The following is a 25,211-nucleotide window of genomic DNA, read 5'->3' as shown; positions in this document are numbered from 1 at the left end:
TTATTTATTTGAGGGGTGCCTGGGTGGTCAGCGGTTAGATGTCTGCCTTGGGCTCAGGCCATGATCCCAGGGTCCTGGGATCAAGCCCTGAGCCTGCTCAGCAGGGAGACTGCTTCTCTCTGCTTCTGCCCTGTCTCTCTCAAATAAATAAATAAAATATTTAAAGAAAAAAAGATTTATTTGAGAGAAAGTGGTTGCACACGCAAGTGTGGGGAGGGGCAGAGAAAGAAGAGGGAAGAGACTCTCAAAAAAATATTTTATTTGGGGCGCCTGGGTGGCTCAGTGGGTTAAACCTCTGCCTTCAGCTCGGGTCATGGTCTCCTGGGATCAAGCTCTGCATTGAGCTCTCGGCTCAGCAGGGAGCCTGCTTCCCCTCCCTCTCTCTGCCTGCCTCTCTGTTTACTTGTGATCTGTCTCTCTCTGTTAAATAAATCAATAAAAAATTTTTAAAAATATTTTATTTATTTATTTGAGAGAGAGAGAGATTGAGCAGGGAAGAGGGGCAGAGGGAGAGGGAGACTGAGCCACCCAGGCGCTCCTCTTCTTGTGCATTTCAGTGAGGTACCGTACCTATAGGAGGTGGGCATTGAAGTCCAATAGGTTTATCAGGAAGATGGTCAACAAAATTATTCTGGTGTGAGGTCAGGCACATCGTGCCTCAACTTACTCATCAGGAAGATGGAATTAAATACACCCCCTCCTCCAAGAATTCAGTATCGTTACAGTTTCACATTTAACAGTTTAACTAGAAATACACTACGGAGAGACTGAGGCCTAAAAATCTATTAAGTATCTGGGGTGGCCGAAAATCATCTTTCAATCTCTTGCTGACTGCCGTTGAAATACCCACAGTTGAGGGTGAGAGCTGCAGGATCGGAGTCAGACGGCTGTCCATAATCTTGGCATGGTCCTTGGGAAAGATCTCAGGGGTGAGGGAACCTCGTGTAAAAAAGCAAGCTAAGGAAGACTGAGGGAGAGTGAGTTGGAGACTTCCTGTGCCGTTTCCTCCTCCACTTCTTCCCCCTCCCCCACTGCCGCCAATCACAAATTCTGACCCTTAAGGCACAAAGGTAGAAAATCCCATGGGGTCTCAGGCCTGGAAGCCTCTCATTGTCCCGCTCTGACTAGAAACTCGGAGAATGGGAAAAGGCCACCCTCTCCTCGCCTGTCCCCTGCTTTCTTGCCCCTTGCCACGCTGGGCTTGCTGTGGCAAGAGGGAAGCCGTCTCCGGCTGCAAGCAATCCTTTTTGCAAAGCCGAGGAATGAGTGAATGAGAGAGAGTGACAGAAAGAGAGACAGAGAGTGTATGTGTGCCTGTAGTGTCTGTGGTGGAGGGAGGATTGGGGGTGGGATTCCATGACGTTACCGGCTCCGCCTCCCGGTGTATATAAGGGGGGCGCTTGGCGCGCAACGACCCCAAGCCGCAGCTTTGAAGCCTGAACAACGAAGTCGGTAGCCCCAACCCAACTCGGCTTAACTAAGCCTCAGCCAACCCAATCTGAGACTCGCCTCTCCCTGGGCTTGGAACAGCTCTCTGGTAAGCCTCGGGGGCCGACAGGTGTGTCGGAAGGGGACTGCGAGGGTCTGGGCATACCTAGGATTCCCCGGCAACCATAGCGTGCAGTTGCATCAACGCGGCGGTGACCTGTTGCTGGGCGAGACCCCGGCCCCGGGATGGCTCCCGTCTCCACCTCAGCCCCAGACCGTTTCTAGATGAAGCCGGGAGCTGAGTTGGGGGGCGTAGGGTGGAACCCCTCTCTGTTGCAAGCAATTTCGGGCTGCCCTGGGGCCCCTCTCTGGGTGCATCTCCAAATCTTCAGATGTCAAAGCCCCGCCCCACTGTTGATTCTTGCTGGTCAGCCTTGCAGGGGCGGGAGGAGGTGGGGGGGAACATTTGCTTACTCCCCTGGGCGACAGTAGCACGATTTACCCCGTGTGGGCTTGGTGAGTAGGGGTGAAATTGAGTCGGTGCTCACTTTCTGATCTGCGGGGGAGGTCGGTCTCCCCCCGCCCCGCCCTCCCGGCAGTGTAGGAACCTTGCCTATTAAGTAACCCTTGGGGTAAGCACCGAAAAGGAATGTGGATAGTGGATGTGAGAAGGGGGTTCTGCCTAGATGTATTTGCTAGCTGCTCCTGGGGTGAGTTCTGTTGAATTCTACAGGCCAGGGAATGGACCCAGATTAGGTTCCATGGTTCCTGGATTAGGGTCTAGGATAAACCCTAATTACCCCGTCAGAGAGAGAAAGAGAGAGACTGATACTGAGCACTCATGAGGTGCCTGGCTTCTGTACCCCAGGGGCCTTTCACATGTCTTCTGTGCATTTAGTCCTACAAACCTGTGAGTTACTGTTTATTCCTACTTGTTAAGAAAGAGACTGAGGTTAGAGGAAGACACTTGCTTTTGCCCCTTAAATGTCCTCCCCATCCCCCCATCGCTCCTTTGCCGGATGGAGTGGGTATTGTTATGCACTCTCAGAGCTTAGGGATAATGAGCCCCATTGAAGGGCTTTTTGTCTTGTTTTCCACCAGATCTTAGGCTCCTCTGCAATTTCAGCTAGAATGCTGTGGCGGACCCTTCGCAGAGTGAGTCAAAAGCTGGTACGCAGACGGGCGCTGGAGCCAGGCATGGCTGAGACTCGCCTTGCCCGATGCCTGAGCACCCTGGATTTAGTGGCCCTGGGTGTGGGCAGCACCTTGGGTGCAGGTGTGTATGTCCTGGCTGGTGAGGTGGCCAAAGATAAAGCAGGACCGTCCATTGTGATCTGCTTTTTGGTGGCCGCCCTGTCTTCTGTGTTGGCCGGACTGTGCTATGCGGAGTTTGGTGCCCGAGTCCCCCGTTCTGGTTCTGCATATCTCTACAGTTATGTCACAGTGGGTGAGCTCTGGGCCTTCACCACGGGCTGGAACCTCATCCTGTCCTATGTTATAGGTGAGATGCTGGGGCCGGGAGGGATCCTGTGCACGGCCAATGAAGGGGCAGGATGGTGAAGTGATAAATTAACATTTACAGGACTTCAGTACCCCTAAATGTGTGTGTGTTGGGGGGCCGGCTGGGAAGGTTGAAGGTGTGGAGAAATTGTTCGTTCTCCTTAACCTCTGTTCTGGGGTCGTAAATTGAGTGGTTTTGGTTTTTTAAAAAGCAAGGCTATGGGCGCCTGGCTGGCTCAGTCGGTGAAACATGCTGACTCCTGATCTTCAGGTTGTGAGTTCAAGCCCCACTCTGGGTGTAGAGCCCACTTCAAAAAAAAAAGTAAGAATAGGTGAAAACAGCAGGGATTATTTGTGAGACTGGTTTCCGGGGAGGGGGGGAGGAAAATTGACCCCACTGTTTTTCCCTCTGCTCCCCCAGGTACAGCCAGTGTGGCCCGGGCCTGGAGCTCGGCGTTTGACAACCTGATTGGGAACCACATCTCCCAGACCCTGCAGGGGAGTATCTCACTGCATGTTCCCCATGTCCTTGCAGAATATCCAGACTTCTTTGCTCTGGGCCTTGTGTTGTTGCTCACTGGTGAGGGAAGACACAGGGAACCGGTGGGGGCAGGGCTAGGAGGGACCCAGCCAGAGATGGGGCTGGTGGAGGGGATAATGGTGAGAAAGAAGATAAGCTGAGTGGGAAAGCTGTGCACGGAAGCGGGAAGCAAAGCTCCAATGGAGGACTTTTCTGAGTCCTGACTGCTTCTTTCCCACAGGATTGCTGGCTCTGGGGGCTAGTGAGTCAGCCCTGGTCACCAAAGTGTTCACAGTGGTGAACCTTTTGGTTCTCGGTTTTGTCATCATCTCGGGCTTCATTAAGGGGGACCTGCACAATTGGAAACTCACAGAAGAGGACTACAGACTGACCATAGCTGGCCTCAATGACACCAATAGGTTAAGACATTAACTCTGAGGAGCTGCAGGCAGGGCTGGGAACATGAGGGGGAGCCAAGGGGGAAGCCATGTTAAGGGCTTCGGGATTGGGTGGGGGAGGAGGAATGGGAGCTGAGGCCTCAAAGACCTGGCAGAGTAGTTTGGCATCAGAGAAAAGGCACAGAGGAGGCTGAACACACCTTTTACCTCTTCTATCTGTTTCTTGCAATTTAGCTTGGGCCCCCTGGGCTCTGGAGGATTTGTGCCTTTCGGCTTCGAGGGGATTCTCCGAGGAGCAGCTACCTGTTTCTATGCATTTGTTGGTTTCGACTGTATTGCTACCACTGGTAACACAGTCACTCTGGTTCTGTCTGGGGCCAGGTTACAATGTATGCTCAGGTGGCATGCACATTGGTGGCAGGGGTGGGTGTTGGGAGGTGTAGGGGAGGGGACCTGCTTCCCTTATTCCGAAACTTGTGCCCCTTCCTGCAGGCGAGGAAGCCCAGAATCCCCAGCGTTCCATCCCTGTGGGCATCGTGATTTCACTGTTCGTCTGCTTTTTGGCGTATTTTGGGGTCTCTTCGGCACTTACCCTTATGATACCTTACTACCAGCTTCAACCCGAGAGTCCCCTGCCTGAGGCATTTCTTTATACTGGTTGGGCCCCTGCCCGCTATGTTGTGGCTATTGGATCCCTCTGTGCTCTTTCTACCAGGTCAGTGGCGAACATTTGTTTTCCTCTGCTGTAGGAGTATTAGGCTTTAGCATTCAGTGCTCTCGAATACCCCTTCAAAGGGCTCTGAGGAGGGGTACCTGGGGAGCTCAGTGGGTTAAGTGTCTGCCTTCGTCTCAGGTCATGATTCCGGGGTTCTGGGATCGAGCTCCTGCTCTGCGGGGAGCCTGCTTCTCCCTCTCCCCCTTCCCCTGCTTGCGTTCCCTCTCTCTGTGTCTCTCTCTGTCAAATAAATAAATTCTTTAAGGAAAAAAAAGGGGCTGTGAGAAGGCTGGGTGGTTACAGAGACTGCAGTGAACTCATGCCACTCTGGCCATTCCTCTCTCAGCCTCTTGGGCTCTATGTTCCCCATGCCTCGGGTGATCTATGCGATGGCAGAAGATGGCCTCCTGTTCCGTGTCCTTGCCAGGGTCCACACAGGCACGCACACCCCCATCGTGGCCACTGTGGTCTCTGGTATTATTGCAGGTAAAAAAAAAAAAAAAGTCTTTGCCCTTCCCCTAGTTGTTTCACCAATTCCCTTAACTCTGCTCTTCCCTTCTCTCATTTCTTGGTTTCTGCCCATCAATTTCAGCATTTATGGCATTCCTCTTTGAACTCACTGATCTTGTGGACCTCATGTCAATTGGGACCCTGCTGGCTTACTCTCTGGTGGCTGTTTGTGTTCTCATCCTCAGGTGAGAGTCTCTCTATAAATCGGGATTGGGTTCTTTTGTTCTCGGATTGAGGAACGCGGATTGAGGTCTATTGAGGTCTGTTCCTCCTCCTTCCCCCACCTGCCTTATCCTGACTCTCCTGGAGGGATGTGGACAGCCCAGCCCGCCAATAAGAGCTTGGACCCTTGATGATGAGGGAGGTTAAGCTGCGTGGGAGAAGATGCTAAAGCAGTTAGGGGTCGTCCTTAATTCTGCCTTCTTACTCCTGCCTCAGGTATCAGCCTGAGTTGAGGAATGATGAAGATGAGGTGGAGTTACAGGAGGAGAAGCTCCCCGAAGCAGAGAAGCTGACCCTGCAGGGACTCTTCTGTCCTCTCAACCCCATCCCCACTCCGCTCTCTGGCCAAGTTGTCTATGTGTGTTCCTCATTGCTTGGTGAGCAATGAAATTTTTCTCTAGGATGGTGGTTTCGAGGTCACTGTAATGGGGTGATGGGGGGGTGTGGTGGAGTGTGTGGCATTTGGTGGCCGAGGATGAACTAGAGAGAGCATGGCCTTCCTTGGAATGGGGTGTCTGATATCTTCACATGCTGGTCACAAAAGCCCGTTTTGATATTCTTCACCTTGACCCTTGAAGCCCTGCTCCTGACTCTTCTTTGCCTGGTATTGGCCCAGTGGCCCATCCCACTGCTTTCTGGAGACCCGGTGTGGACCGCAGTGGTTGTGCTGCTCCTGATGCTCATTACTGGGATCACTGGGGTCATCTGGAGACAGCCACAGAGTCCAACACCCCTGCACTTCAAGGTAAATGACCTCTTTCTTCCCACCTCTTCACCCATCTCAGAAGAGCAGGCTCCAGATGCTTTGGGCTCTAATAAGGTTCGTAAATATTCTTTAATTGGACGAGGAAGGAGAGATACCAGAGAAACCTAGGCGAATACTTCTCTCACCCTTCGTAGTTCCTTTCCAGCTCTGTTTCCCCAAACTGTGTATCCTTGGAGTCCTGTAGAAGGTGCAGTGTAGTGGGTGTTGAAATACACAAGATGAGTAGGAACTGGACCCTCCCTTTCTGGGCGAGTAGGTTAGGGATCTCTTTCTAGGTCACCTCATGGGATATACAAAGAAGGTTTTGCTTTGTTCCCAGGTACCTGCTTTGCCTCTCCTCCCACTAGTGAGCATCTTTGTGAATGTTTATCTTATGATGCAGATGACAGCGGGCACCTGGGCCCGATTTGGGGTCTGGATGCTGATCGGTAGGTATCCACTGGGGAAGAGTAGTCCTTTTGGGTGTCCTACCCCAATCCTTTTCCCTCTTGGTCTCACATAGGGAGACCTTTGAAGCCTTTATGGGTCACTATTTCCCTACCTCACAACTCCCCTCTTTCCACTAGGCTTTGCTATCTACTTCGGTTATGGGATCCAGCACAGCCTGGAGGAGGTTAAGAGTAACCAAGCTCCACTCAAGTCTAGGGCCAGAACTGTAGACCTTGATCTCAGCAGTGCCTGTACACATTCGATCTGATGTCATCACCCCTGAATGCTGTCTGGTCCCCCTGCACAATAATGGCAAGCACCCTTGAGCACACGGGAAGCTAGGGATCCCGTGGGATGTGGGTGGGGGACCACTAACAGCTCTGTATTTAATGTGGAGTGAAGGGTGTGTCTTTGCTGTTTCTCCTCTTGGTTTTTAAATTTTTATTTTTCGTGGTCTCCTTTCTGATCGTGTCTGTAGCTGCTTCCTGGATTTTACAAAATTATTAAAAAGAAACCAGAAAAAGAAACCATGTCTTGTTCTTTGCTTGCTAGAGATGATGTGGGGCCTGACTTTTGGTGTGGAGAGAGCTTCAGATAAGTGTGCTGCATTTGCTCCAGTCGCCGCTAAAGGATCTGTTGTGCTTGTGTGTTTCTTGTTGGCTCAGGGTTGGAGGAGGGTGGCGTGAGCACTTGTCAAGCCTAGTCCCACTTAAAGGAATGATCTTGAGATCGGTTTCCCTCTGGCTATACTAAAGGTTAGCTTCTGAGTAAGTAGGACGGCAATACTTGCCTTTGAGATTTGGGGGTGGACTCTGATCTCCACACTGGCATTGGTCAGGACCTACACTGAGACCATTGTCTTCTGTTCCACCCCTTCTAGTTGGACCAGACCCAGACTCTTGTGACTGCCTGGGTAACAGCAATTTTGGCTAGGGTATTTGGCCCTGCTGGGAGGAGGGGTGGACCAGAGTGGGGTTTGGTAGAGGACTGTATATACGTGTAGATCCCAATGGCTGTAGAAGTGGTAAGGCAGAAGAGGTCAGAGCTTTGCTCAGACCGAGAATGATTCATTCATCCACCTATTCAACAGTGGAACTCATGTTAAAATAGTAGGCCCCATGCCGGGCGCTTGGAATACAAATATGAATAAAACCTCTAGTCCCTGCCCTCAAGGAACTCACCATCTAGAGGGGGTGAAGCAGGTACACATGAAATAAATAATGTGACTTGACACCAGGGGAGGGGTGAGTGCTGATTGCTACAGAAACATAAAGAAGGACATGCTTGACCTGAGTCTTGAATGGGTGTTCCTGAAGTGGACCTAGAGGAGGGCTTGTTTGTTGGTGAGTGGTGTGCACAAAGCCACGAAGTGTGAAGAAGCACATTGTATTTGGAGGCATGGCCTGTAGTTTAGTATGGTTGGAGGGTAGCCTGTGTGGGGTTGTGAAATAAAGCAGACCATAGGAACAGTGTGGGTGGCTTTGTATATCCTACCAAGGAATTCAGATGTTCTCTTTGTAAATGGTGCGAGTGTGGAGGTGAGGGGGGCAGGTAGTGAAGGAGTCTAAGGAAGATGGTTGGGTTTGTTAGTCCCCACAGCGGCAAAGGGGGTGCTTCCAAAGAGGCTGGGGGAAGTTAGAGCAGCGGGATAACAGTCACCATTTCACTCTTGTGTGACATTGCTAGTAGTAATTAGGAGGATGTTGCGATTGTTTCGGTAACATTTTAGGGTCTTTGATCAGTTGGATGTAGGAGGTAAGAAAGAAGTGGATGGCTTCGATTTCTGCATGAAATTCCTGATTGGGTGATCATATTATTAGCCAAGATGGCAAAAGAGGAGTAGCATATTGGGGGAAAGATGAAATCAGATCAAGATATGCTAGTTTATAAACATATAAGAATTTAGCTTCATATAGGTCAAGATAAGTAATCAACAACTGGAACTTGAAGCTAGGCTAGAAGTCCAGGCTAGAGTTTAAGATTTGGGGGCTATCAACTCAGAGCACACATGTATATTTGGGGGAGATTGGCTGGCTCAGTTGTAGAACATGTGAGTCTTGATCTTGGTTTAGGGATTACTTAAAAAAAAAAAAGGAAACCTCTAGTATAAGTTATATAATTATCTTTACATACAAAGAGCTCTTAAAAATCAGTAAGATGAGGGGAGCTTGGGTGGCTCAGTGGTTAAGCATCTGCCTTCAGCTCAGGTCATGATCACAGGGTCCTGGGATTGAGTCCTGCTTTAGGCTCCCTGCTCAGCTTCCCCCTCTCCCACTTCCCCTGCCCGTGTTCCCTCTCTCAGTAGCTCTTTCCCTGTCACATAAATAAATAAAATCTTTTAAAAAATCAGTGAGATGAATAAACTGATAGTTGAATCAAGGATATAAATAGTTTGCAGAAAAAAATATGTAACACCAACAAATACTGATACTCAGCCTCACTCATTAAATGCAAGACAAAACAATTGAGAACTCAGTTCTTAACCTTATAGATCAGCAAAACAAATTTTTGTAAGACTTTATTTTATTTTAAAGGTTTTATTTTTATTTATTTGACACTCAGAGATCACAAGTAGACAGAGAGGCAGGCAGAGAGAGAGGAGGAAGCAGACTCCCCGCTGAGCAGAGAGCAGGATTCGGGGCTTGATCCCAGGACCCTGGGATCATGACCTGAGCCGAAGGCAGAGGCTTTAACCCACTGAGCCACTCAGGCGCCCCTGTAAGACTTTATGTTGAAGTAATATCTGCACCCAATGTGGGCCTTAAACCCACATCCCTGAGATCAAGAGCTGTGTGCTCTATAGACTGAGCCAGCCAGGTGCCCCCCTCCATAAACCAAAGTTCAGTGATTTGGTGTTGGCAAAAGTGAGGGGAAACAGACAGTCTTATGCTTGATGGGGATTACACTATTGTAACTTTTGTGAGAGTAATTTGATAATACAAGAATTAAAAACATTCCTGGGGCGCCTGGGTGGCTCAGTGGGTTAAGCTGCTGCCTTCGGCTCAGGTCATGATCTCAGGGTCTTGGGATCGAGCCCCGCATCAGGCTCTTTGCTCAGCAGGGAGCCTGCTTCCTCCTCTCTCTCTGCTCCTCTCTGCCTGCTTGTGATCTCTGTCTGTCAAATAAATAAGAAATCTTAAAAAAAAAAGAATTAAAAACATTCCTTTTGATCTGACAATTCCACTTACAGGAATTTTTAAAATTTCACTTGTATAAGGATATTTACTGTGACATTTTAAGACAATAAAACTTGGAAGCTACCGAGTGTACATCAGCAAAGAACTAGTTAAGTTACAATACATTAATTCGGTGGAATATTTACAGAGCCAGTAAAAAAATGACATAGAATTCTATGTGCCAAGGGGTGATACAGAAAGCTCTTCAAGATAGACTATTAAGTAGGAACAAAACAAAATGGAACAAAAACCCCAAGATGCAGAACATTTGTGTGACGTCTGTTTATACATTTTTTTTTTCTGGAAAAATATATAGGAAACTTAACTTCTGGTTTTTCTTCTGTACTTTTTCAGTTTTCCTAACCAGATAGAAGCATTACTTTTCTCATTCATTTTATAATCATCATAACAGTAAAAAATAACAGCAAAAAATTGGGGTACCTTTAACATTTAAGGGATGAAAGAAGATTCAGCACCAGAGATGAAGAAAGAATGACTGAATAGACAGGACAGTGATGTGGGAAGTCTAGGGAGGAAAGGACTTTCCAAGAACAGTCAGCGATGCCAAATGCTGCCTAAAGAGCCACGTTAAGTAAGAAGAGGACAGAAGAGGGTTTATTGGCTTTGTCAGTAGGTAATTTGATCATTTCATGAGTAGTTTTGGTCAGATGGTAGGAGTGAGGGCCCTAAGGCAGTGGGTAGAGTAAATGGAGGGTGAGGAAGCAGGTACAGCGTTTCAAGCCACCAGCCAAAGGGAGTCAAGAGGATTTTGTTTTATAAGATGGGCTGTTCTGGTATTTTCATGCTTAACGAAGATTGTCAATGGAGAAAGTGAATACATTTTGGTTCTACTGTTGAAATAAATAATTTATGAAGGATGTACTAGTTCTCTGCTTTGGTTTCCTAGTCTTTTTTTATTCCATGCGATGTTTCCCATACTTCAGACCTTTAGGAATTTTTCTCTATTTGTGTAATTCCTGTAATGTTCAAAACAAAACAAAACAAAACAAAACCTTCACTTTTTAAAGCTTAAATACACTTATTTATTTATATTTATATTTTTTATTTATTTTTTTTAAAAGATTTTATTTATTTGACAGACAGAGATCACAAGTAGGCAGAGAGATAGGAGGAGAAGCAGGCTCCCCACTGAACAGAGAGCCCAACAACGACGATGTGGGGCTGGACCCCAGGATCCTGGGATCATGACCCGAGAGGAAGGCAGAGGCCTTAACCCACTGAGCCACCCAGGTGCCCCCTATTTATTTATTTTTTTAAAAAATTTTATTTATTTGACAGACATCACAAGTGGGCAGAGAGGCAGGCAGAGAGGAGGAAGCAGGTTCCCTGCTGAGCAGAGACCACCCCCCCCTTCCTGGGCTCATACCAGTACCCTGGGATTATGACCTGAGCGAAAAAGGCAGAGGCTTTAAGCCACTGAGCCACCCAGGCACCCCTACACTTATTTATTTTTAAAGATTTTATTTATTGATTTGAGAGGGGGGAGGGAGGACTTGCAGAAGCCTGATGGGGGGAAGGGCAGAGAGAGAGAGAGAGAGAGAAGCAGGCTCCTTGATGAGCAAAGAGCCCGGCCTGGGGCTTGATCCCAGGACCCCAGGAGCATGACCTGAGCTGAAGGCAGATGCTTAACTGACTGAGCCACCCAGGCACCCCTATTTATAAAGTTTTATTTAAGTAATTTGTATATCCAACCTGGGGCTCATGACTCCAAGGTCAAGAGTAGCACAGCACAGTCTTCTGATTTGGTCAGTCAGGTGCCCTAATATGCTTACTTGAAAGGAAAGCATTTGGGGGCACCTGGGTGGCTCAGTCGGTTAAAGCCTCTGCCTTTGGCTCATGCTTCGGCTCAGGTCATGATCCCGGGGTCCTGGGATTGAGCCCTGTGTCCGGCTCTCTGCTCGGCGGAGGGCCTGCTTCCCTTCCAAATAATCCTTAAATGCATTTAGCTTTCCATGGTTTCTCTGCCACCCCCCACTTCCATCAACCATGGTCTGGAAGCCAATGGTCCTCATGTATAGTCCAAAGGTCAATGGTAGCTTGATGCTACATCAGTGCCCATGTCATTCACCTGGCTTCATCTTACCATGTAGGCATTTTATCATCTCACATCCTCTCTGGAAGAAGGGTGAGTACAGTACAAGATCTTTTGAGAGAGACCACATTCATATTACTCAAGATATTGTTATACTTGTTCTATTTCATTACCGTTGTTAATCCTTTATTGTGCCCAATTTATAAACTTTATCATAGGTATGTCTGCGCAGGAAGAAATAGTATATATCGTGTTCGGTGCTCTCTGTGGTTTCGGGCATTTCCTGGGGGTCTTGGAGTATACCCCCTGTGGATGAGAGGGAACTGTTAAATACCGCACTTTGGAAACCCTTAGGCAGTTAGTGAGTAATCTCTTTAGGATGCTGAGCTTAAAGATGGCTTTAGGCATAGTCTAATCTTAATCTCCTCCAGGAGTGAGGGATAAACTTGGCCCAAATCCGTACAAAGACACCAAGCAGGAAATAAGCAAGTGTCCTAAGAGAGCTATGCATGAAATCCCTGAACTCAAATCAGGGAGTCCTTGGAAGTCTTCATGGAGGTGGAGGCTCTTAAACTGGGGCACAAAGGATAGGTAAAATGTGTAATTTCAGCAACGGGTAGAGCATTTCAGGAGGAGGGAACCTTGGGCATAAAGACAAGAAATTGAGAAACCTTATAGTTTGGTGTGCCTACAGCCTCGGATGTTGAAGGGATGAAGTGGGAAAATAGGGCAGGAAACATACCTTCCAGTCAGACTCTTTGAAGGTCATTACTTTCAGAGCTTAGTCTAAGGGCAGGGAAGTGGGTGGATGAGAACGTTCGAATGAATGAAAGAAAGCAGTTCTGTGATTTGGTTCAATGAATGTACCTCAGCTGCCCAGTCACACCATTATAATCTAGATCTTGCCAGAATGTACACCTGTGAAACCACGAATTCAAACATCAAGTTCTCTGTCCACAGCTTCCCCAACTCACTTGCTCGAGTAACCCCACAACAATAATTCTTTGACCTCATGAATCCCCTAATTCATTCTCCCCTCCCACATACATTTTCTCTTATTTTATCAGGTTCTGCCAGTCTTTGCTTGCTCCCTTTCCCACTTAAATTCCTGAATATATTATCATTATGACTCTTGCAAATACCTTCACCTCCCTAGGCAGTATTCCAGAGTCCTACGCCTTGCCCCCAGAGGAATCCGAACATCGCACCTGTGGGGTTCAGGAGTTTTGGAGGCAATCCTAAACCTGGGCAGCTTAACAACCGTCAGCCTTCACTAGGTCCTCACCACTACCTGGGAACCTTTTTTTTTTTTTCCCTCTCCAATTCCCCTCTCTAAAACAACTGTTTCTTACCTTATTCACATTCTTCAAATCTCTCCCTCCTACTCTCTGCTCTTGACTGCCTCATACTTTAATGAGAAAATACATGCCCATCAGATAAAACTCCCTCATCTTCCTGTGGGTTTTTTCCTTTAATGAAAATAGCTTCTTGGGGTGCCTGGCTGGCTCAGTTGGTAGAACATGCGATTTTTGGGGTGCCTGGGTGGCTCAGTCATTAAGCGCCTGCCTTCAGCTCAGGTCATGATCCCAGGGTCCTGGGATCTAGCATCGCGCTCTCTGCTAGATGGGGAGCCTGCTTCCCTGTTCCCTGCCTCTCTGCCCACTTGTGATCTCTGTTTGTCAAATAAATAAATAAATAAAACTAAAAAAAATAGCTATGTAGTTGCATCAGAACTTTTTCTTGAATGACTCTACCTCACTGAGTTCAATCATTTCCATATCGGTCTGCACTATTACCATACATTTTATTTACAGGAATTTTAATATCTGGTAGAGCAAGTCCCTCTCCTTTACTCCATTACCCCTTTTGTTTTTAGAATTTTCCTGTCTATAATTGCATATTTTTTCTGAAGGTGTTTTTCTCTCTCTTTTTTTTTTAATAAGGTGTAATGCATGCTTATTAACCAATTTGCATTCTTGGTTGCTGACTGTCTTTTAACCCACTCGATAAATGAGAGTCTTTTTTTTTTTTAAGATTTATTTATTTATTTGAGAGAGGGGGAGGGCAGAGAGAGAGGAAGAGGATCTCAAGCAGACTCTGCACTGAGAGCAGAGCCTGGTGCGGGGCTGGATCTCATGACCCGGAGATCATGATCTGAGCTGAAACCAAAAGTCAGAAGCTTGGGGCGCCTGGGTGGCTCAGTTGGTTAAGCAACCCCCTTCGGCTCAGGTCACGGTCCCGGAGTCCCAGGATCAAGTCCCGCATCAGGCTCCCAGCTCCATGGGGAGTCTGCTTCTCCCTCTGACCTTCCCGCCTCTCATGCTCTCTCTCACTGTCTCTCTTTAAAACAAATAAATAAAAGTCTTTAAAAAAAAAGTCAGATGCTCAACAGAATGAGCCGCCCAGGTGCCCCATATTAATGAAAGTTTTCATAAGCTCTCACTAGAGTCCATGCTGTTCACCTGCTGCCTTATATGCTTATCTATTTTACCAATCTGCATTAATTTGTTAAAGAACAGGAGAATAAAATTTGTAGTTTATGCCAGGGTAAGGGAAGATAATCTACAGCCTGTTGAGTGCCATTTAATGGCATTTTTTAAAAAAGATTTTATTTATTTATTTGACAGACAGAGATTACAAGTAGGCAGAGAGGCATTCAGAGAGAGGAGGAAGCAGGCTCCCCGCCAAGCAGAGAGCCCGATGCGGGGCTCGATCCCAGGACCCTGGGATCATGACCTGAGCCGAAAGCAGAGGCTTTAACCCACTGAGCCACCCAGGCGCCCCTTAATGGCATTTTCTTACTCATTCTTGCATATCCTCCTCAACATGCATCTGCTTCTTTTATTATCTCCTTTCTTCTTCTTTTACTTTTTAACAAAAACACTGGAGAAACCCATACAATGACATAAGGGCTTTCACCCTTTCTGCATATTTTTTATTCACTTTTTAAAAAAGATTTTATTTATTTATTTGACAGACAGAGATCACAAGTAGGCAGAGAAGCAGGCAGGGAGAGAGGAGGAAGCAGACTCCCCACTGAGCAGAGAGCCCGATGCAGGACTCGATCCCAGGACCCTGGGATCACGACCTGAGCCAAAGGCAGAGGCTTTAACCCACTGAGCCACCCAGGCGCCCCTTATTCACTTTTGTTTGTTTTTTATTTCACCTTTTCTGCATATTTTTATTTTTTATTCAATGCAGTGGTACCAGTTCCATAGCCCTGAATTTAGAGGCATATTTACAGTCAGTATTAATCAAGAGTCATTTGATTCTTGTTTGCCTTATATAATCTTGGATGATATCATACCCATCCTACTACAGACGCTTTTTTAAAGTGACCTGTACATTGGGGCGCCTGGGTGGCTCAGTGAGTTAAAGCCTCTGCCTTCAGCTCAGGTCATGGTCCCAGGGTCCTGGGATCAAGCCCTGCATCGGGCTCTCTGCTCCTCAGGGAGCCTGCTTCCTCCCCTCTCTCCCTGCCTGCCTCTCTGCCTGCTTGTGATCTCTGTCTGTCAAATAAATAAATAAAATCTAAAGTAATCTGTACACCTAGCACGGGGCTTGAGCTTGTGACCCAAAGACGGGTCTTGCATGCTCTAGCGATTGAGCTAACCAGGCATCCCAGCTATAGAGATTATTAATCACTAAGATTTCTTTTTTAATTTTTAAAGATTTTTTTTAATTTATTTGACACACAGAGAGATCACAAGTAGGAAGCGAGGCAGGCAAAGAGAGAGGGGGAAGCAAGCTCCCTTCTGAGCAGAGAGCCTTATGCGGGACTTGATCCCAACACCCTGAGATCATGACCCAAGCCAAAGGCAGAGGCTTAACCCACTGAGCCACCCAGGCGCCCCAATCACTAAGATTTCTAAGATGTATGGGAAAGGACCACCATGGGCTGGAGAGCCAAGGTCTAAGTTTCCTCCTGTTTCCTGTTCTTTTATTATTTTTACTAACATACAATGTATTATTTGCCCCAGGGGTACAGGTCTGTGAATCATTAGGCTTACACATTTTCACAGCACTCACCATAGCAATACTCTCCCCTGTGTCCATAACCTAACCATTCCTGTTCATTTATGAACAAAAAAGTTATGGTAGAGCCAGCGGCCTTGGGTGGGATGATGGAATTTGGGAGCGCTTGGTTTGCCAACCAGGAAATGGAGAACAACAATGGAAACTCAGGCTTGTTACCAATTACATGCCCGCCAGTGTTCTATGCTTTACATACGTTATTCCATTGAATGAGAAGCTTGGAACTACTTTTATTTCCATTTTATAGATGAAAAAATGGAGGCAATGAGATTCTGAGTAGCTAGCACTAGTATATGGTGCATGAGGATTCAGTCAACTATGAGATACTCGACCGCCCTTTTCCACCAGACTTCCTTGTGTATTTTAGCAATCTGGGATTGTAAAATAAATACCAAATTGCAGGATGCAAAAGAAGAGGCGTTAATAGCAGTACTTCCCCTGTTTTGCCTTTCTCCTTCACTGTACTAAGTGCTTTAGATGCAGAAAATTTCAAAGAGGGATAAGAAATTATTTTTAGAAGTCCCCTCTTTTTCATGACAGGTAATGACCGACTCAGAGACTGTCAGGGCCAGGAGGAAACTCTCTTAATGTTTCCAGAACTGAAACCATAATCTCTTTCCTTCATCTTGCTAGCCAGCTTTATGTCTGGCTTAACTGAGGTGCACAAGCCTCAAAAGAGGGCTATGAGGCCGGAGGCTTGTTAATGTTTTGATCTGGGGGTTTTTCCTATATCTGGAGGCATCATGCCTTAACATTGTTGTCTCTGAATAGAGATTTCAGTAAAAGGCCAACTCCTTTGTTGAAAGCATCATCCATATATTTAGGTGGTACCAAACATGTTTACTTGTATATTCCACCCCCATTCCTAAAACTATTTGTCTGGAGATGGGTGGGACTGCCGCCCTTCCTGGGAACCTGCAGGGGAGTCATTAGACAGTCTCCTTCAGATTCTAAAAGGGCTGGGCAGCAGAAATGTTTCTTGGAACTACGGGGTTTTTCATTCCTCTCAACTTCTGATATATATATATATTTTTTTTTTGAAGACTTTATTTATTTATTGGACAGAGAGGAATACACCGAGACAGGGAACACAAACATGGGGAGTGGGAGAGGGAGAAGCAGGCTCCCTGCCCAGCAGGAAGCCCCATGTGGGGCTCCACCCCAAGACCCCAGGATCATGAGTTCAGCTGAAGGCAGACGCTTAACGACTGAGCCACCCAGGCGCCCCTCAACTTCTGATATTTCTGACATTTGCCTCTCTTGAATAACCAGTGGGCAGTATTGTTAACTTCCTTCGCTCTACCTCCTCCTCCCCCTCCTCTCCCCTCCAACTCTCCCCCTTTCTCCCCCCCCCCGACTTCCCCCCTCCTCTTCTCCCCCCTCCTTCACTCCCCCCTCTGTATTTCCGCTCCCTCCTTCTCTCTTTCCGCTTTCTCCCTCTCTCTTTCCGCTCTCTCCCTCTCTCTTTCCGCTCTCTCCCTTACCCTTTTCGATCTCCCCCAAGGCCTCCTCTCTGCTTGCCTGTAACCCTGGCCATCTGCACCCCTCTCAATAATAACGGTAGTGTGCTTTCAGTATTGCCTCATATTTTCTTACTCTCTGTGATTCTAACCCCGACCTTCTAAAACGCAACCCTAGGATTTAAGGCCTATTCGGGGCCCCGTGCCCCGACGACTACCACGCTTACGCTTAAGCCGGCAAAGAGGGTAAAGGCCAATTGGGCGTGGCCTTTGCTGACGTCACTATGGGGGGAGGTGCCTTCTGAGCGTCGAAGGACCCTGTAGACAGAGTTTGTGGAGAGGGAACTGTGGCGGTTTTGTTCCCTGCGGAGGTTCGGGATCCTACCTCAGCAGAGGTAGGAAGGGCTAAAGGTGGGTCAGCTACAGGTTCTGAGTGCTTTACAACTAGCAAGAAGATGTGGCCATTTGTTTAATACTTTTTTTTTAAGATTTTATTTATTTATCAGAGAGAGAGAGAGAGCGAGCACAGGCAGACAGAATGGCAGGCAGAGGCAGAGGGAGAAGCAGGCTCCCTGACGAGCAAGGAGCCCGATGCGGGACTCGATCCCAGGACGCTGGGATCATGACCTGAGCCGAAGGCAGCTGCTTAACCAACTGAGCCACCCAGGCGTCCCTGTTTAATACTTTTTAGAGGGCCTCTGAGGCAGTGGTTTTGAACAGCAGAGTTGCTGTAGCCGACTCAGGTGAAGGAAAATGGGTAAAAGCAGAGGTTTTTTTCGTTTGTTTTTTTGACTTGGATTAAGTATGGGGAGTGGTGTGCGGCCACTGAAAGCGGGAGATAGAAGTTTAGAGGCGAATGACCAAAATGCCGCTGTAACCGGGCCCTTGAAGATTGTTGGGGGTGGGGAGCTGAAGGTGCTAGCAGCTCTGCAAGAGTGGGAAAAACAACAGCGAGTGATTGGATACTTTGAACGTATGGGTGGTGACGTGGGGTAGATTTTTGAACCAATTAGGAGGAGGCATCGAGTACCAGCCAGACCAATCACAGGGTACCTCGAGCCCTGGTTTCCCTGTTGCGGGGCAGACTATGGTTAAGAAAAGACCGCGTGAAAATTTAGTTCAGGCCGGGTTCTTGGCGTGCGACAGCCAGGCCCTGCCCCTCATTAACTGCTTTTTCTGAGTTTTAAAAATTTCTGAAGCACTTTTCCCCCTTTGGATAACAAGTAACTGGAAACTTTGTAAAGAGATTTATTGAGAGCCCGAAGGATAAAGGACAGAATATTAAAATATTTTCTTATTTCATAGGCCTGAACCAGAGATTTAAAAATGGACCATATTGATTTTCGTTTCATGGATTTTAAAGGTATATAGCTTTACATGGTAGTAAAGGAAATGTTAAGTTGTTTGTTGCCTTATCTGAGATCTAAATGTATTTTGTTTCTGAATATTACCTCTTTGGACTGTCCATAGGTCCGAATTTTCTCATTTATGTACCAGAAAAACAACATAGATGTTTAAGACTCTGGAACCCTCTTATAAGCTAGTATAAGGAAATAGAATTCACAATTCATCGCTTGTTTTCGGAGAATTTTTATGGCATGCAAAATAACACAGGTTTAATCTGAATTAGAGATCCACTGCTTTAAAAGTACATTAAAAAAATTACTGCAAGATCCCGAAGTGCCTTGCCATAATTACCAGTGAAAAATAAATTATATCCTGTGTAGTTTTAGACTTAAGTGCATTTTATTGTATCTTAATTATTTTAAAAACTGGTAATCCATGTATGGTATTTATGAGAGACCTTAATAATTAACAAAAGCAATTTAATTGACCAGAGCACCAGATTCCTCAACCATGCCAGATGTGGGAGAGTTTATGGTATTTCTTTTTTTCTGGGGACATGATTAGACCTGTAATGCATTCACATTCAAATTCACATAATAATGAAATATGTAGTAAGCAGGGTGGCTCCAAATCTATTAGGTTAGTGTTTTGTTAATGCTTGTCCTTTAAAAACTACAACAATGAAGCCTTAAGGGTTTTTTTATAATCCTTAAGCTTTTTAAAAAAAACTTTTTATTTTTTAAATTTTGTCTTTGATTTTTACATGAGGCTCCAACTCACAACCCCAAGATCACGACACATGATACTGACTGAGCCAGCTAGGCTCTCCCAAAGCCTTAAGTTTTAATTTAGGACATAGTATCTTTATTTATGTATTTTATTTTATTTTTAGTTTTTATCTCTGTACCCATCATGGGACTCAAGCCCACAACCCTGAGTTCAAGAATTGCATGCTCTGGGGATGCCTGGGTGGCTCAGTAGGTTGAGTGTCTGCCTTTAGCTCGGGTCATGTTCCCAGGGCTGTGGAATCAAGTCTGGCATCGGGCTCCTTGCTCAGCAGGGAGCCTGCTTCTCCCTCTCTCTGAGGCTTCCCCCCCCTTGCTTGTGTGCACTCTCTCTCTGATGAATAAATGGATAAAGAGGGCGCCTGGGTGGCTCAGTGGGTTAAGCCGCTGCCTTCAGCTCAGGTCATGATCTCAGAGTCCTGGGATCGAGTCCCGCATCGGGCTCTCTGCTCAGCAGAGAGCCTGCTTCCCTCTCTCTCTCTCTCTGCCTGCCTCTCCATCTGCTTGTGATTCCTCTCTGTCAAATAAATAAATAAAATCTTTAAAAAAAAAAAATAAATGGATAAAGATAAAGTCTTAAAAAAAATTGTATGCTCCACTGACTGAGCCAGCTAGGCACCCGAAGGATATGGTATCTTAAATATATAAAAATGGAATAGGGATTATGACTTTTGATTACATTTGACCCTCAAACAACTAGGGTTTGAACTGCTCAGATCGACTTCCATGCAGATTATTTACAATCTGTTATTGTAAATATTTCTCCTCATGATTTTAACATTTTCTTTTCATTAGCTTACTTTATAATAAGAATACAGTATATAATAAACATAACATGCAGAATATATGTCAATTGACTGTTATTGGTAAGTCTTCTGGTCAGCTGTAGGCTATTAGTAGTTAAGTTTATGGAGAGTTAAATTCATAGGCTGATTTTTAAATGTGCAGGGGTCAGTGTCCCTAACTGCTGCCCCCTCCTCCGTGTTGTTCAAGGTTCAATTGTGTATGGTATTTGAGACCTTCTATTTACATAAATATTTGAAGCACACAGAAAAGTACTGAGAACAAGATAATATATTACCCGTATACCTACTATTAAGTTTTGTTGAATCTTAACAGTTTGCCATATGCTTCAGATTGTTCACTGTTCAGAGAACTACAAGGTTACATGTACCAGTTTTTCATCTTTAAAATTTTACCTCAATTTTGTCCTTCTGTGTGATTTTTTTTTCTGCAGCTTATCTTTTTTTTTTAAAGATTTTATTTATTTATTTGACAGAGATCACAAGTAGGCAGAGGCAGGTAGAGAGAGAGGGGGGGGAAGCAGGCTCTCTGCTGAGCAGAGCCCAGTATGGGGCTTGATCCCATTACCCTGGGATCATGACCCAAGCCAAAGGCAAACGCCTCAAATCACTGAGCCACCCAGGCACCCCTGCAGCTTGTCTTTTTTTTGCTCAGTATTGTGTTTTCCATATTTACCCATATGGGTATTTGAGTTCTTGATCATTTGTTTCCACGGCTAATTAGTATTACTTTAAATATAAGTCTCTCTCTTTCTCTCAAATAAATAAAATCTTTTTTTTAATAAAGATTTTATTTATTTATTTGACAGACAGAGATCACAAGTAGGCAGAGGCAGGCAGAGAGAGAGGAGGAAGCAGGCTCCCCGCTGACCAGAGAGCCTGATGCGGGGCTCGATCCCAGGACCCTAAGATCATGACCTGAGCCAAAGGCAGTGGCTTAACCCACTGAGCCACCCAGGCGCCCCTAAAATCTTTTTCTTAAAGATTTTATTTATTTATTTGATAGGCAGAGATCTCAAGTAGACAGAGGAGGAAGCAGGCTCCCCGCTGAGCAGAGCCCGATGCGGGGCTCGGTCCCAGGACCCTGAGATCATGACCCGGGTAGAGGCTTTAACCCACTGAGTCACCCGGGCGCCCCTCAAATAAATAAAATCTTAAAAAAAATCTCTTTCTCTCTGAGAATAAATAAACCAAATTTTTTAAAAAAGGGGGGATATGTGGGTGGCTCAGTTGGTTAAGCATCTGCCTTCAGCTCAGGTCACAATTCTTGGGGTCCTGGGATAGAGCCCCAGGTCTGGCTCCCTGCACAGCGGAAAGCCTGTTCTCCCTCTCACTCTGCAGATCCCCCTGCTTGTACATTCTCTCTCTCTCTTTCTCTCTTAAATAAATAAAATCTTTACTTTGAATATAAATATACCACAATTTATCTAATCTTCTTTGTTGGCTGTGGGAGTTGTTTCAAGTATTTGCTATTACAAACAACACTGAGTGAACATTGTGTTTCAGAGAATTTAGCAGTTTTTCTTTTTCTTGGTTTTTTTTTTTTTTTGAGTAATCTGTATGCTCAATGTGGGGCTCAAACTTACAGCCCTAGATCAAGAATCACATGCTCTACAGACCTAGTCAGGCAGGGGCCCCTAGCAGGTGTTTCCAAACAGTATGGCTACCACCCATGGAAAGGAAATATATTTTACATCCCATCTACACAATGTGTCAAAAGTTTAATGAGGGCGCCTGTGTGGCTCAGTGGATTAAGCCACTGCTTTCGGCTCAGGTCATGATCCCGGGGTCCTGGGATCGAGTCCCGAATCGGGCTCTCTGCTCAGCAGGGAGCCTGCTTCCCCCTCTCTCTCTCTGCCTGCCTCTCTGTCTACTGTGATCTCTCTCTGTCAAATAAATAAATAAAATCTTTAAAAAAAAAGTTTAATGAAATAACCCTTATTACATGCAATACACTATGATATTTAAAAAAAATTTAAATTCAGTTAATTAATATGTACTATATTATTTGTTTCAGGGGTACAAGTCAGTGATTCACCAGTCTTTTATATAATACCCAGTGCTCATTACAATACATACCCACCCCAATGTCCATTACCCAGTTACCCCATTCCCCCACCCCCCCTCCTCTCCCAACACTATGACATTTTCTATTCTATGCTTTTTCATTAATGGGGCACCTTCTCCCTCTCTCTGCCTACTTGTGATCTCTCTGTCAAATAAATAAAATCTTTAAAATAAAATGTTGGTTATGATCCACTTAATTTAATTATTTCTTGAGCAGTTGTAGGTGAGGCTCTAAGACAGTACTGTCTGAAACAGTGAAAACACAAATAATTTTATATTTCATAGCAGCCACATTAAAAAACTAAATAATTAAATAAAAAAATTTATTTATTTGCCAGAGAGAGAGATCACAAGTAGGCAGAGAGGCAGGCAGAGAGAGAGGGGGAAAGCAGGCTCCCCCCTGAGCAGAGAGCCCGATGCAGGGCTTGATCCCAGGACCCCAAGATCATGACTTGAGCCGAAGGCAGAGGCTTAACCCACTGAGCCACCCAGGTGCCCCAATTAAATTTTTACAGATTATAGGGGCACCTGTCTTGCTCAGTCAGAAGAGCATGCGACTCTTGATCTCAGGGTTGTGAGTTTGAGCCTCATGTAGGGTGTAATTATTACTTCAATAAATTAATTAAAAAGCCATATAAATTATATAGCTCAATATATCTAGAATGTTATTTCATCATATAATCAATATAAAATTAATGAGATATTTTATGTTCTTTTTTTGTACAAAATCTTTGAAGTCAGGTATGTATTTTTCATAAGTTTTTTTTTTAAGATTTTGCTTATTTATTTAACAGACAGACATCACAAGTAGGCAAGAGAGGCAGGCAGAGAGAGAGAGGTGGAAGCACGCTCCCCCTGGAGCAGAGAGCCAGATGTGGGGCTCGATTCCAGGACCCTAGTTTCATGACCTGAGCCGAAGGCAGAGGCTTAACCCACTGAGCCACCCCGGTGTTCCCCCCCCCCTTTTAAAAAGATTTTATTTATTTATTTGACAGAGAGATAGATCGCAAGTAGGCAGAGAGGCAGGCAGAGAGAGAGAGAGGGAAGCAGGCTCCCTGCTGAGCAGAGAACCCGATGTGGGGCTTGATCCCAGGAGTCTGAGATGATGACCTGAGCTGAAGGCAGAGCCTTAACACTCTGAGCCATCCTGGTGCCCCCAGGTATGTATTTTGTATTTAAAAACATAACTCATTTTGGACTTGCCTCATTTCAAGTTCTCAGTAGTCACATGTGGTTAGTAGCTACCTTGTATAGTGGCACTGCTGTTCAGGGTATACATTTAGGAGTGGAGCTTCTAGGTCAAAAGCTATGGGCATCTTAACTTTATAAATATTGTCAAATTGCTGTTGAGTAGTTTTTAATAATTTGTACTCCCTCTTCCTTTCACTTTTCCCTATAGCCTTGCTAAGAATTGGTATTGTTAGACTTAAAAGAATTTGCAGGTATGAAAAGTGTTGTTGTTTTTAATTATCATTTTATTTTGGAATACTTCTAGATTTACAGAAAAAGTACAGAAATAGTGCAGAGTTCCCATATTATCCTCAGCCAGTTTCATTTTCATTTACGTTTTCATTTTCCATGAGCATTGTTTGAATTTCCATTTCCCTGATAACTAGTGAAATTGAATGTATTTTCATAGATTTATTAGCCATTTGTGTTTTCTCTTCTGTACATGTAACCTTTTCAGTCAAGTTTTGTATAAATAAACTACCAGAAAACCATGTGGCAGCTCTAGGTCATTTTCTTCTTAGGGAGAATTGACGTAACATCCATCTTTGTGTTTCAAGACCAAGAAGAAATTCTTCTAAATTATACCCATTGAGGCTAAATAAGTGTAACTCCTTTTCTGCATGCCACATTGTGAACTATTTGAAGATATTTATGTCCCCTGGGAAGTCTCTTCTTCAGATTACGCATATTTAGTTCGTTCAGTCATTCCTTGTATTTCATGGTTTCTAGTCACCTTATCGTCTTGTGTGCTGTCCTCTGAAAATGTTCTATTTTTTCATGTTATTCCTTGAAGCGTGGTATCCATAACAACACAATATTTTAGGTTTCATATGATCAGCACAAAAGAATCCTCTTTACATTTAGGAGTGATCATCATTCTCTTAGATACTGATGAAATTAAGATTGAATTTATTTTTTTCTTTTTTTGGGGTGAGGCCAATTTGACAGAGACACACAGTGAGAGAGGGAACACAAGCAGGGGGAGTGTTAGAGGGAGAAGCAGGCTTCCCAGCAGAGCAGGGAGCCTGATGTGGGGCTTGATCTCAGGACCCTGGGATCATAACCATCTGAGCCACCCGGCACCCCATCTATTCCCTTCCCCAACCCTCCCCTCCCTTCTCTTCTCCTTTCCTCTCTCCTGCCTCCCTCCCTTTCTCCTTTCCTCCCTTAGTAATTGCTACACCCAGAGTGAGTCTTTGAACCCAGGACTCCAAGATTGAGAATCAGATGCTCTTCTGACTGAGCCAGCCAGGCATTCCAGGACTGCTTTCCTGATGTTGAACAAAGTCTGATGCCACACTGTGCTATCCTCCTGACCTACAGCCTCCAGGGATTTGAGCTCTGCGGTACTTTTTCTTTCTTTCCCCTGCCTTCCCTTCCTCTCACCTTCCTTTTCCTTTCCTTTTCTTTTTTCTCTTTTATTGTTTTTTTCTCAGAAATCAGTTAGACTTAGGCATAATTTATGTAGAGTAGAATTTGCACATTTTAAGTGTACAGGTTGATACCATTTTTTGAGCAAATGTGAAACCACATAAATAACATTTCAAAGAATAGAACATTATTAGAGAATTCTTTCATGCCCTTTTGTAGTCAGTCTACCCCCCATTGTCTACTCTAGGCAACCACTGTTCTGATTTCTTTCACTATAGATTAGTTTATAAATGAAATCATATATTATGTATTTTCTTTTCTGTGCTGTGTTTCACTAAGCATGATTATTTTGAGATTCATCCATATTGTTGTATAGGAGTAGTTAATTTTTTTATT

At 45.3% G+C, this 25,211-nt stretch overlaps 1 protein-coding gene across 1 annotated transcript; it reads left to right on the top strand.

The window, feature by feature from the left end:
* The first annotated feature begins 1,240 nt into the window (after positions 1-1,240).
* Positions 1,241-7,015, top strand: SLC7A3 (solute carrier family 7 member 3). Its single transcript, XM_004777205.3, has 12 exons — positions 1,241-1,537; positions 2,530-2,929; positions 3,350-3,508; positions 3,690-3,867; positions 4,081-4,193; positions 4,339-4,561; positions 4,908-5,047; positions 5,154-5,256; positions 5,510-5,670; positions 5,872-6,038; positions 6,379-6,487; positions 6,626-7,015. The coding sequence occupies exons 2-12, from the start codon at positions 2,560-2,562 to the stop codon at positions 6,754-6,756; spliced, it is 1,854 nt and encodes a 617-aa protein (XP_004777262.1). The 5' UTR covers positions 1,241-1,537; positions 2,530-2,559; the 3' UTR covers positions 6,757-7,015.
* The last annotated feature ends 18,196 nt before the right edge of the window (positions 7,016-25,211 follow it).

This window comes from Mustela putorius, unplaced genomic scaffold (assembly GCF_011764305.1).
Source record: "Mustela putorius furo isolate JIRA1106 unplaced genomic scaffold, ASM1176430v1.1 tig00537297_pilon_pilon_pilon, whole genome shotgun sequence".
Lineage (NCBI taxonomy): Eukaryota > Metazoa > Chordata > Mammalia > Carnivora > Mustelidae > Mustela > Mustela putorius.
This window is presented reverse-complemented; position numbering and strand designations above follow the sequence as displayed.